At 46.5% G+C, this 12,697-nt stretch overlaps 1 protein-coding gene across 5 annotated transcripts in view; it reads left to right on the forward strand.

Annotated features, from left to right (window-relative positions):
• The first annotated feature begins 7,411 nt into the window (after positions 1 to 7,411).
• Positions 7,412 to 12,697, forward strand: part of XYLB (xylulokinase) — a 159,694-nt gene continuing 154,408 nt past the window's right edge. For all 5 annotated transcript variants that reach the window (XR_010918709.1, XM_067542761.1, XM_067542762.1 and 2 more), the window contains exon 1: positions 7,412 to 7,661. Coding sequence is in view for 4 of the 5 variants with exons in the window: in XM_067542761.1 (XP_067398862.1) it covers positions 7,608 to 7,661 (54 nt within the window). In the remaining variant the exon portion in view is untranslated. The remainder of the gene's footprint in view (positions 7,662 to 12,697) is intronic.

The following is a 12,697-nucleotide window of genomic DNA, read 5'->3' on the forward strand; positions in this document are numbered from 1 at the left end:
TATCATTTCTGCTACCGTTGTGTTGACAAAAAGTTAAATGGCTACTTAGTTGCATGCTCTTAATTATATAGCCATATGTGTGTATTTGAATGTGTTAATCTGTTAAAATGCTAACTTTTTCTTGAATAAAAATGGACATTGAATATAATGCACTAGGGCCCAATTCAACTTCCAATGATGTCAATAGAAAATTTCCTATTGACTTAAATGGGAGTTAGATAAGACCCTCTTGGATTGTTGCTGTATTCACATATGCTAATTTTTGCACTCTTACTTCCATTGACTTCACTAGGGTTACTCAACAGCAGTGTGAGCATCAGTACAAGTTTGGTTTTAGCAGCTTTTTGATACGGATGTGGATGTGATACTTTATGTGGATGGAAAACCAGTGGATAATTACAAAGCATATTTACTATGGACTGTTGTTACAAGGCCAGTAATTAAGATGTCACAAAAAGGTTTGGTAGTGTGGTAAGATCACCAATGATGAACATACACTGACTATCCAGCCAGACCACCTTAACGATTTAGCTAGGTGGTCTCAATCATGCAAGGATATGGTCTCATGGTGGTGCTCAATCTGCAAGGATATGTCTCTTTGGGATTTGCCATGATGATGATAATGATGATTGATGAAAGGTGCACGTATATTAAAATGTAGTCCCATTTTAAAAAAAGGCAATTCTATAGCTGTTACTTAATATATGTTACTATGGTGCTTTGCACAGTGCTTTAAATATCAGTGCTTGGTTAAAAATTAACTGTTACCCTAGACAGAAAGTGGATAACCTTCAGAGACTCATTTTTTGAATTCTTTTCCAGTAGGTAGATCTTATGCTTAAATTGAGATTTTTAAAGTGACATAATATTAGTATTGTGTTACTAGATCATAACATTGTACAAACATCTCCCACTTAATTAGCTGTGCTGCACTTGACTGCTGGCCATTTGCAAGTAATAAAGAATTTATCTGATCCAACTCAGTACATTTAGTACATTTTTGCAGAGAGCAATTAAAAAAAGACCGATTATATTTTTTCTTTGGAAATGGATAACTATACTAACCCTCAGATCTCACTAAGAGCTGGATTTTGTGAGCTTCTGAATGCCTGCAACTGCCATTAAACCAAATCCTGAGCTAGTGTAAATTGACGCAGCAAGGCTGAAGTCAATGTAGCTACACTGATTTACACCAATGAAGCATCTGACCCATTTATTCTCCAGTGGATGGTCAGAGTGTTCAGTATTTTACAGGAGACAGCTAACACTTTGCAGGATTAGACCCTAAAATAGTGAAAATTGTATGCCCATTAGTGGCAGAATACAATGCTTAATATATGGTGGGAAATGCAGAGGTGGGAAGGCAGCACACAGGCAGTGCCATGTCTTGGCTAATTCATTGTGAGTGGCATTGGTATTAGAATCATAGAATATTAGAGTTGGAAGGGACCTCAGGAGGTTCCAACCCCCTGCTCAAAGCAGGACAGATTATCTGGGATTCCACCACCTCCTTATCTGGGAGAGGGAAGCAGTACTGATATGGAAGAGGAGAAAAATATGTGCAAAAGTGTTACAGAAAATAGAGTCATGATGCAACTCACTTTTTCAGGGGGAAGTGAGATTATTAAGCACTAATCTTAAAAATAGATCATGATTATATCTGTGGAAAAAAAAATCTGCATTCATTTTGTTGGCAGGTTTAGGAAGCTCTGACAACACAGAAATATGTTTGCAGTATTGTTCTAGCCATGTTGAACTGACTTCTGTTGGTGAAAGAGACAAACTCTGTGTGAGCTCCATAGCTTATTTCTTTCAAAATAGAAGTTGGTCCAATAAAAGATATTACCTCACCCACCTTGTCTCTCTAATATAGAAGTATGGTAGTTGAGCTTGGACCAATGATATTTCTTTTTAAAAAAGGAATTTGTCTGATTCCTTTTCCACTGGGACCAATATAAGTCAGAAGTAACTTCTACAAAGCCAATGAATTTGCTTCTTTGGGGTAAAACTGATGTTAGATCAGAATTGGATCTTGAGAGTGTGAAGTGAGGTAAAGAACCAAATAAGAGCCAATCTTACTTCTGTGATACTGGAGATTGCAAGTAGGAAATGTGTAATACAGTTTGAGTTCAGCATGTTTTGACTGATAAGTTTGAACTCAATCAGTGGGTGAATCCCAGAAACATTTGGATTGGAAATGACCTTCAGTCCATGTATCTTGGTTATAAAAATAATATAATAATACTTAGCTCTAATGTAGATCTCAAAATGCTTTACAATGGAGGTAAGCACCATTATCCACAGTTTACAGATGGGGAAAATAGTGAATTTCTCATTCCTAAATCATCCCTGACAGATGGAAGTCAAGTTTAATTGGGAATATTTTTCACTGATGACAATTTCACAACTTTCTTTGCTCACATGCTCCAATACCTAACTGCCTTTACAGGATCAAATTCAGGCATTACTGTGGTGCATGAGGCTGCCAGCATAAGCCTTAGCACAGGCCCCACAAAAAGAAAACTGTGCTGGGGGAATTTGCTCCAACATGGGGCATGTGCTTTTTGAGAAGTGTTTGTGGCCAGGGTGGCTGTGAGTTTCACTAATTCATCAAAGTCCTTGGCTTTTAGTAGCCTCCTCTAGTGGAGCTCCAGTGGAGCTGTAGACATAAACTAAAGGCTCCAACTCCTCAGAGCAGCAACAGTAACATTGTGTACTCTCCTTTAGGGCAAAGTGTCCCCTCACTCAGCAGGGCTTGGTAGCACAAGGATGCGTGAATCTCCTTGTTTCGGTACTGCTGAATCTGGCCCATATAACTTTCTCTCATACTCCTTGCAGCAGCTTCATTCCATTACCTTTTATCTTGACCTTGTTGCCAAAAGAATGTAAGCAGGGTATGAATGAGCTCTCCCCTGACATCAGTTGAGAAGCTGGGGCAGAAGACTTCTGGAACTGACCTTGTTTGCATAAGACACACCCACTATGCTGTGGTGCACAGTATGATGGAGCAGCTTTGCCCAAATTATCACTTTTGGCTGATGTTGGATTGCAAGTCACTTTGTTATTGGGGGCCAGGGGCAATAAAGTGTTGTTACCCTTGTTGTGTGAATAACGGGCAGCAGAACAGTGCTTGGCATGCCATGATTGAGGGATTGGCCATGATTGCCACCCTCAACTTAACTGCATTCACTAGGTTGGGGGCCAGGGTGTCAAAGACCGGGGGAGATGAGGGAGGGTGGTGATAGATGTTTGAGGTGGTGTGTCTTCTGCGTAAGGGTCTTATACATCGTTTGATCCTCCTCCTCTCCAGTGTGTAATGACAAAGCTGATTAAGACTCAATTGAGAGTCTTTTGGGGTAGATCAATAGAACTGAAATCACTGATAACCAAGTTTGAGCATTAGACCTGCTGTGGAATAGTGTCTCTGGTGAAAAAGACTGCCCCGCCTGTGCTAGAAGTGGGGCTCCCCCACTAACAGCTGAAATCACTGAAAGTGATTAAATGGTGGAACTTCAAAACATCCCAGAGAGGACAGCAGTGGAATGGCAAGTGGATGGTGGAGTGGCGAGTAGAGCAAACAAAACGAGTGGCCAAATGGCCGGCGAAGCGAATGGCTGATGGTATAGAAGCTGGCGGAGTGAGTGGCGGGCCAGTAGAGTGAGCAAGGTGCCTTCCCCCCCCACTTCCAGGGTGGGAAGTGAACTCACAAGAACGCACCTCTGAACTCTGGGTCTTCAATGATCAAGGACAACTGTGAGTGGGGTGAGGTGGAGGCAAAGGAGAGGGATGGGGCACATTAAAGGAACTTTTGTTTGTTGAATGTTTTCACCACAAGGTGATAACCAGAGGCAAAAGACACTGCCCAATGTACTCTGGGGGGAGAGGGGGTGTTTTGCTCATATTCTTTTGCTTATGAATCATGCTTGTGGCATTTCTCAAGTTAATGCTGGGTTACTTTCCCCTTTTTATTAAAAGTTTATTTTCTACATAAATACTTAGTGCTTGCAAGAAGGGAAGTATTGCCTCCTAGAGGCATCCAGGGGGTGGTGTGTAATTTTCCTAGGTTACTGATTGGGGGTTTGAACTGGTTCTGAGTTGTATTGTAAAAAGGAACCTCTAGATATTGAATGTGGCCCTTACATGAGAACATAAGAATGGACATACTGGGTCAGACCAATGATCCATCTAGCCCAATATCCTCTCTTCCAACAGTGGCCAATGCCAGGCTCTTCAGAGGGAATGAACAGAACAGGTAATCATCAAGTGATCCATCCCCTTGCCCATTCCCAGCTTCTGGCAAACAGCCCTTGTCACTGACGACTACCTGGCAGAAAGGGTTGCAAGAATATAATTGATCCTTACTTTATTCATAACATCATAATACCTTACATTATTTATAGACACTATATCTCCTCACAATCTTGTTTTTTTACCTCCAGACTGAATACTCCCAGTTCTCTTACCTTTTCCTCTCAGGACTTATTTCTAAAGCCTTTTATCATTGTTGTGGCTTTCGTCTGAATTCTTTTAAATTTGTCTATATTTTTGTGTGATTGGAGTGCTTTTGAAAAGTGACAAATTAACAGCTTTGGAGGTCGAATGTCTTTGCTTTTCCAAACAACACATATAAAAGGGCAGAACAAGCTTCTCCTCCCTGTCCCACCAATTTGCTTCCACCATGTTGGAGAAGAAGCCCCTCCATGCTCCATTCAGTCTTGGACTTTTCTGGTAAGAGTCATAACCAGGGAGCCGATTAATGACAAAGGTTTTTCTTTTATAGACACTTGTTCACTAGAAACTGAAATGAGACATTCAGCTAATCCTATATAGGCCACAAAGTACCCATCACGTGGTGACAACTTCTAGCCATTACCAAACTAGACACTGTACTGGGCATGTACAGGTGAAAGATTTCATACCCATTACTAATTCTACTAGAACTAACCCCCGAGTGCCATTTGATTTACACTATGCAAATTACAAATTTGGGGTCAGTCCTACAAACATTTGCTTTTAAGTGTACAAGTAATCTCCCCTTCCTTCCTTCCCCCGCCCCATGACTAGTTAATGGCCCACTTCACCTTGAATGGTCCCTTGAAATATGTGTTAACTACTTATGCTAAACAATCTGTTCCACCTTGTATTTAGCTGTGCCACTCTGAGTTCTTTTCCCAGATCTGAAGAAGAGCTCTGCGTAAGCTCGAAAACTTGTCTCTCTCTATCCAACCATGGACAGCAAGTATAAGAGGGTAGGGAGAAGCTAACCCATCCCAAAAAAGGCCAGCCATGCAGAGGGGATATGCCTTGGAAGCAGCACAGGTCACTCTCTGGAGAAGTGCTGGCCTGTCGCCGCCTTTGGAGTGCTGGAAGCAAAACTCCATAGAAGTGTTGGGGGACACTGGTGCCCAGACATGGGCCCACCCAGCTCTGCTTCTTTCCCTGAGGCCACACCCTCACTCCGCCTCTTCCTGCCCCCACTCCATCTCTTCCTCCAAGGCCTCCCCCTGCCTGCTGCCACATGCTCTTCTCAGCCCCCTATCCTGAGGCCCCCCTGGTCACTCCTCTCTGCCCCCTCCCTCTTGTCCCTTGCCTAAGGCAGAAAAATGTGATGGGGCCATTGCCCCCTTTTTCGGGAAGGGGGCAGAGAGGAGTGAGTAGCAGGTGGGGGGCCTCAGAGGAAGAGGTGGAGAGGAGCAGCTGGAGGGATCTCAGGGGAGGGGGCGGAGAGGAGCAAACAGCAGGTGGGGAGGCTTTGGGGGACTGGGCAGAGAGGACTGGGTGGGGGAGTCTTGGTGGAGGGTGCGGGAAAAGGAAGAGTGAGGACAGAGCCTTGGGGGAACGAGGTTGAGTGGAGGTGGAACTTTGGAGGCGGGACCGTAGTCCAGGTGCCCCCTCCCACTTCTAGGGAGCTTCCAGGGCTCCCGGGTGAGTCTCCCCAAATGGAAGACTCACATGCTGCCTACTTCTCCAACAGAATTTGGTCCAATAAAAGATATTACCTCACCCACCTTGTCTGTCTAATATCCTGGGACCAACATGGCTACAATAAAACTGCATACAGTAGTTCCTGTGACAGAGGGCAATATCCTGGACATACCTTAGTGAATCTAGACTGACAGGTTGACACGCAGCAGGGTTAGGAGTACCATCTCTGTGAATCAGCGCTTTGATTGATTTGCTTGGAATAGATATTGATAAGGTGCAAATCGAAATGGTTGTATTAAGCGAAATGAGAGAAATTGAAAAGAATTTGAAGAAGTTCTAGGTGCTGCCAAGGAATTAAAGGAGGCTTTCCCCTGTGTTTCAATAAAATTTTCAAGCATGGCCCATGAAAAAAGAGAAACCTAATTCTCCTGCTATGTGAAAGTGATCTGACTTCAAAACTTGAACATAGTTGTCTTTGAGGAAGAATTCAAGAATCCAAGACTTCAGCTTTAGTTGCATGAATGTTTATTTACACAGCGCTTTCATGTTAAGATCTCTACTTTTATATTGCTAAATCTTTCAATTTTTTGAAGGCTTGAATATGTGTTATACGGAACAATCACATGACTATGTATCTTATTTTCTTCTATCATAAAGTTTAAAAAAAGGCTGCTGACTGATTTTATTTTTCACTAAGTACTTCAACGTCTGCAGGCCTCCCCTCCGCCGATGTCTTAGATATGGGGCTGTTGCCAGGGGAGGGTCTTAGACTGTGAAAGGCTACCAAGAAGGTAGGGGCTCTGGGTAGAGTTATTTTGTTGTGGGTGGAGTCTCGGAGGGTGCAGGGCAGAGAAGCGCAGTCCCTTTTCTCTCTAACCCTCCTGACCCAAGTGGGCACACACGGAGGGCCCACTCCAAGCGAGGATTAGTGCAGCCCTAGGGCGCAGAGTTTGTCACGCGCCCAGAGGCCACGTGCGTGCGGGGTGTGTGTAGGCTCTCTCATCCCCTCGGAGCTGCACTGTGTGGGGTCAGGGGGCGTTGGTGTAGTTCCTCCCTTGCCGGCCACACCTGGAGGGAGGGTTCTCAGTGCACCCACGGCCCCCGCCCCAGGCTGGCACTCAGCGGTCACTCACAGAGGTTGGACAAGGGTGACCAGACAGATATTAGGGGCTTTTTTTTTTTAAATCTTAGATAGGCAACATTACACCCCCCCCCTTCCGACTTTTCACACACTTGCTCCTTGGTCGCCCTGGGTCGGGCCCTAGTGTATGGCGTGTGTGCGCGCGCGCTTCTTCCACCCCTAGCCCTGCTCCAGCCTGAGTTTGTGTGTCTTACGGCGGCCTCCTCTACCCACCCCCTCGATCAGTGTCAAACACTGAGCGGCCCTTAGGGCATTGTCTCACCCCACCCCCCAGTCAGTGTCAGACCCTGAGTGGCCGTCAGGACAGTGTCTCCCTTCTCTCCCCCACCCCCCGCGGCTGTTGAGTGTCACGGGCTGAGGGGCCGGGCTCTGCGTGGGGCGTTCGGGCAGCGCCCGCCGGCTCCCCACACACCGAGGGGCCAGGCCGGGCCGAGGGAGAATCAGTCGGCGCTGGGTAGCGCAGCCGGTTCGCCGGGGCCGCACGCACGCAGCGAGCCCGGCCCGGCCCGGCCTCCAGCGCACAGCGGCCCCGTGCTGCACCATGGCCGCCTCTGTAGCTCCCTGCTACTTGGGATGGGACTTCAGCACCCAGCAGGTACAGGGGCGGGGAGGTGGCTCCGCTTCCCCGAGCCTCCCGCCGCGGCAGGCCCGACCGAGCCCCGGCGGCTGCGGTGCAGGAGCAGCTCTGGGCACAGCCCCTTCAGTCGGGAGCCGGGGTGAAGGAAGAGGTGGCCCGGCCCCAAGCGGAGCCCAGCCCCCCGTTTCCGCCCCTTCCCGGAGCCCAGTGGCCACAGATCCGAGTAGCCGCTGAGGAGCGGGCGGGGCTGGGGCTGGGGCCTTCCCTGTTGGTGCGTGGGGAAGCGGAGCAGGGAGCGTCCCCCGTCTCTTAGCCCTACGGGCGGCTGTGTCTGCCTGGAAGCCGGAAGGACGAGGATTCAGCAGCAGGAATCAGACTAACGTAGTGGTCGCCCCTACTGCTGCAGTAGGATGATAAAAGGGACGTGGGGGCTGAGGGGCAGGTGAGGGGGTGACACAGACTGGGCGCCTGGGCTCAGTGCAACGTTCATATCTGAGCTTTCGCCAGGTACCGGGGTATTTAGAGCCAGGCTTTTGATTTGGCCCATTAGAGAGAAGGGGCCAGGCACAAAGTTTGGCTTAGTATCCAGACTTCTTGCACTTCATCCCATGGTGCTGCTGTTAGGTGACATTTCCAGGGTAGGAGGCTGTGAAACTCATGATCCAATGCTTAGAATAACTTTTGTGGTTTCGCACCTGTAGTTTCCTTGCTCTGTTTTTAGCAATATATTTTTGATAATAAGCAAACTATTTTCTCCAATGTGCAGTAACAGTGACTAAATAGAAACTGCTGATCTCCAGGAAACTGCAGGACTGTAGAAATTCTGACTGGGTTCCTGGAATTACAAATCAAAGGTCAATCCTTCTAATGTCCAAATTTGGCCCACTGATTTTACATTATCCTGCCCCCTTCAAACTGAAGAGAGAGAAATAAAAACTGCTAGTTCAATATCTGTCTGGTCATAGGTGTTTTATGTTCTTAATTTGGAGATTAGTGAAGCAGTTTCTCATTAAGAGGTAGGCAAGATTGCAAGGCTTTTCTCTCTGTTGCTATGCTGCTAAGGTTTCTTCATTAAAGTACAAACTCTGTCTTGTGTTTTCACACAAGGATCCCCTGTGCTTTAATGTGTGCAGCAATATGCATATGCACTTGAGGGTCATGCACTTCCTAGCTTCTGTAGGCTGATCTCATTACACACACTGGGGGCTCCTTCTATTCCTTCATTCTCTCTCTCCCCAGGCTCCCTGTGTGTCAGCTTTCTATGCCCTTCTATTATTCCCTCCGCTTCCCCCTTCATGCCAGAGGCTCTGTGTCTCCCTCATGTTCCCCCTTCACCATTGATCTTCCCCCAATTGCCCATTTCTCTTATTTCTGTTAGAATCCAGGCTACAGGCAGTTTCCCCATGCAGTAAATTAAGCTGCTGCCTTTGATATGAGTAGGCAGCAATAGGTGATGGCAGAGAACTTTCTCTGCCTCAGCACCAAGTAATCAGGGGACCCTCATTTTCCTCTGAATCAGGCTTTTTTGGTGTTCTGATTTGCATTGAAATCAGCGGGCTTGTGCCCAAGGATGCATAGAATGTTCTCTGAAATTTTGGAATTGATTGGATGTTACGTTCCAAAATTATCATGTTACTAACCCAACAGAAAATGCCACTGAATAGAAGGCCTTGGTTTGCTTGGCCGTATATATAATTCATTATTTGGGCCATGCCTAATTGAGAAATCTGGGGAACTAATTTAGTGAAGGTATTTAGCATTGTCTACATTGGAGTTTTAAGCACAGCTGTTGCTGCACTGGTGTAAACCATCACTGTGGATGAGCTGCACCAGTGTAGAAAGTGACTTGTACTAGTGGTAAGCTATACCAATGGGAGTCACTTTTTTTCACTGATGCAGTGCAGCTACGCAGCAGTGATTTGCCCTAATGCAAAAGCGGTGGAGCTACATCAATGACAATATACTTCGTATCTCCACCCAGTCCATGTGAATTGCCAGAATAAGATGCCACTCACTGTCATTGTGCAGATTTTCAAAGTATGGTCATGTGTGATCTGTGAGTCCCATTGGGCTCCCTGAGTTTGGCTGCCCCTCAATGGGGCTTGAGTATGCTTATGGGCTCTGCTAGACTCCTTGATTTTAGCTCTTTGATTGGAGAAAAAAAGTCAGCAATTTGAGACCTCACACTGTAAAATATGTGGATTTGTAATCCTCTCTCTCTTTTTCTTATGTGAGAAATGAAATAGTTTACAATATTGGTGTTTAAAATGTCATCACTGGGCATCTGTGTTAACTCATTACTAAGATGAATGGGACAACGAACACCTATTTTTTATGTGGCACGCTACCGTACTTCTGTCTGCACTGCTCCCCTCCATCCCCCCCGGGAGTCGGGGCTGGGGCTGGAGCTGTGGCTGGGGCCAGGGCTGGGTGTGAGGCAGGAGCTGAGGCCGGGGCTGCGTCTGGGGGTGAGTCTGAGGCAGGGAGCAGAGCGGGGCTGGATGGCACTCTCTCCCTGCCCCATGTGGGGACTGGCCTGGGCTCCACCATGCCCTCCCAAACGTTCTTCCGCACCCTTCACAGTTTGAGGACCTCTGTATTAGAGCTATTGTTCCAGGCTCACTACAGAATCTTCTCAGCATCATTTACACTATGTTTACATTTTTGAGATTTTCTTTGCAACTGTAACAGCTCCAGAGTTAGGCCTGCTCAACACTACAAAGTTAAGTTGACTTAAGTTATGTTGATGTACAGCCACTGCTGTAATTAAACCACCGTTACATGTTCATCCTACCTTTCTTGTGTCAGCAGAGTGCGTCTACAGTAGAAGCTGTTGCATTGACACAGAGAGCAGTGCACTCTGGGTAACTATCCCACTGTGCAACTCACCACCAAAACACCACAGAGTGTTTTGGGAAGGTTTTGCAATGCCTCACGGGGTCAGGTTCAACATCCTATCATGTAGTTTTCTCCGTCCCATCATTCAGTGCACATTGTAATATGTTTCACACCACTTTTATACAACCTCCGTAACCTGCATGCCCTCCATCTTTGTCAAAAAGCATTGATCAATACAATCCAGTATTGTGATGAGCGTTATGAACACAACGCGACTGATCCTGCAGTATTTCATGAACTGCAACTCTGATGATGATGCCTTGGTGTCTGCCTTGCTGTGTGCCATGGAAAGAAGAAATTAAAGATTATTGTTGGCGTTCATGGAGCAGCTGCACACAGTGGACTGTCGGTTTTGGGCTCAAGAAACAAGCCCTGAGTGGTGGGATCGCATTGTTATGTAGGTATGGGATGATGAGCAGTGGCTGCAGAACTTTCAGATATGCAAGGCCACCTTTCTGGAACTATGTGCAGAGCTCACTTCAGCCCTCTGATGCAGAGGCACTAAAACGAGAACTGTGCTCATGGTGGAGAAGTGAGTGGTGATCGCTGTGTGGAAGCTGGCAATGCCAGACTGCTACCGATCAGTCGTGAATCAGTTTGGCATCGGGAAATCCATGGGGGGGTTGCTGTGATGCAAATATGCAGGGCCATTAATTGCCTCTTGATCCAAAGGTGTCTGACTCTGGGCAATGTGCGGGAAATAGTAAATGGTTTTGCAGCAATGGGGTTCCCTAACTGCAGTGGCATGATAGACGGCATACATATCCCTATTTTGGCCCCAGACCCGCTTAGCACAGAGTGCTTCAACAGAAAGGGCTACTTTTCTATGGATATTGCAAGTGCTGGTGGATCACCAGGGTCATTTCACCGACATCAATGTGGGCTGGTCAGGGAAGGTGCATGATGCATGAATCTTTAGGAACACAGGCCTCTACAGAAAGCTGTAAGCAGGGACTTTCTTTCCAGACCAGAGGATTACCATTGGGGTTGTGGAAATTCTGATAGTTCATTCTGGGAGATCCAACCAACTCCTTGCTCTCATGGCTCCTAAAGCTGTTCATTGGCCACCTTGACACCAGCAAGGAGCGCTTCAGGCATAGCAGGTGCAGAATGACTGTTGAATGTGCCTTGGCTTTTTGAAAGGTTGTTGGCGCTGTCTCCTCAGGAGGTTAGATCTTAGTAAGAACAATATCACCATGGTCATAGCTGCCTGCTGTGCATATCATAATATCTGTGAAGCACAGGAGGAGAAGTTTCCACAGGGGTGGAGCATGGAGGTGGATCAGTTGTCTGCTGAATTTGTGCAGCCAGATATCAGGGCTGTAAGAGGGGTTCAACGGGAAGCTATTTGGCTCACAGAAGCTTTGAAGGAGCATTCTAACAAGGAGCCACAGTAATGTGTATTGCTGTAATGTGTTGAGCCTGGCATTGTTTTTTGACACCATACTATGTAACTTGTAATGATTACTGTGTGTGCATTACTATAACAATACAAATGCACCTATTGCTGTTGTCTGTGAATGACCGTTATCAGTCACCATATTTTGGAGAATAATAAAGATTCATTCAGTTTCCATAAGTAGATTTTTATTCCACAGCCATGCAAACATACCTATGTAATGCTGAGCTAAACTTCATACATACATGTTAAAGTATCTTTAAAGGGGAAGGAACAGGGAATTCACAGGCACATACAACAATGAGGCTCTCACAGCTGGATGTATGTGTGGCTGTCAATGTGTTTAATCTCCTGCGGGGTGGAGTGCCTTGGATACTGGTGCAACCCTGGAAGATACATGGAATGTGGGGGAAGGGAGAGAGTGTAGGGAGGTTCTGGAATGCAGTTCTCTATGGGCTGCAGGGGGAGGTGAGCATGGATGTGTTCAGCCTGAAGTTGAATCAGAGACTGCAGCATGTCTGTTTGCTCCCTGAGCAGCATTATCTCCTGGTGCCTGTTTTTCCTGTCCTGACTATTCCTCTGCATTTTGTCATTGATTGTCAGCCTCCAAGCTCTGTGCTCGCAATCTGAAGCACCAGAGGCTTGCAGCACCTCTTGGAACATGTATTCTTTACTCCTCTTTCTACGCCTTATCTGGGTAAGCTGCTCCGCCATTGTGCTTGATGAGACTCTCAAGGCCACATCTGCAGCTGGTAAA

This window comes from Emydura macquarii, unplaced genomic scaffold (assembly GCF_026122565.2).
Source record: "Emydura macquarii macquarii isolate MOO-44397 ecotype Brisbane River unplaced genomic scaffold, CSIRO-AGI_Emac_v2 contig_719, whole genome shotgun sequence".
In the NCBI taxonomy this organism is placed as follows: Eukaryota; Metazoa; Chordata; order Testudines; family Chelidae; genus Emydura; species Emydura macquarii.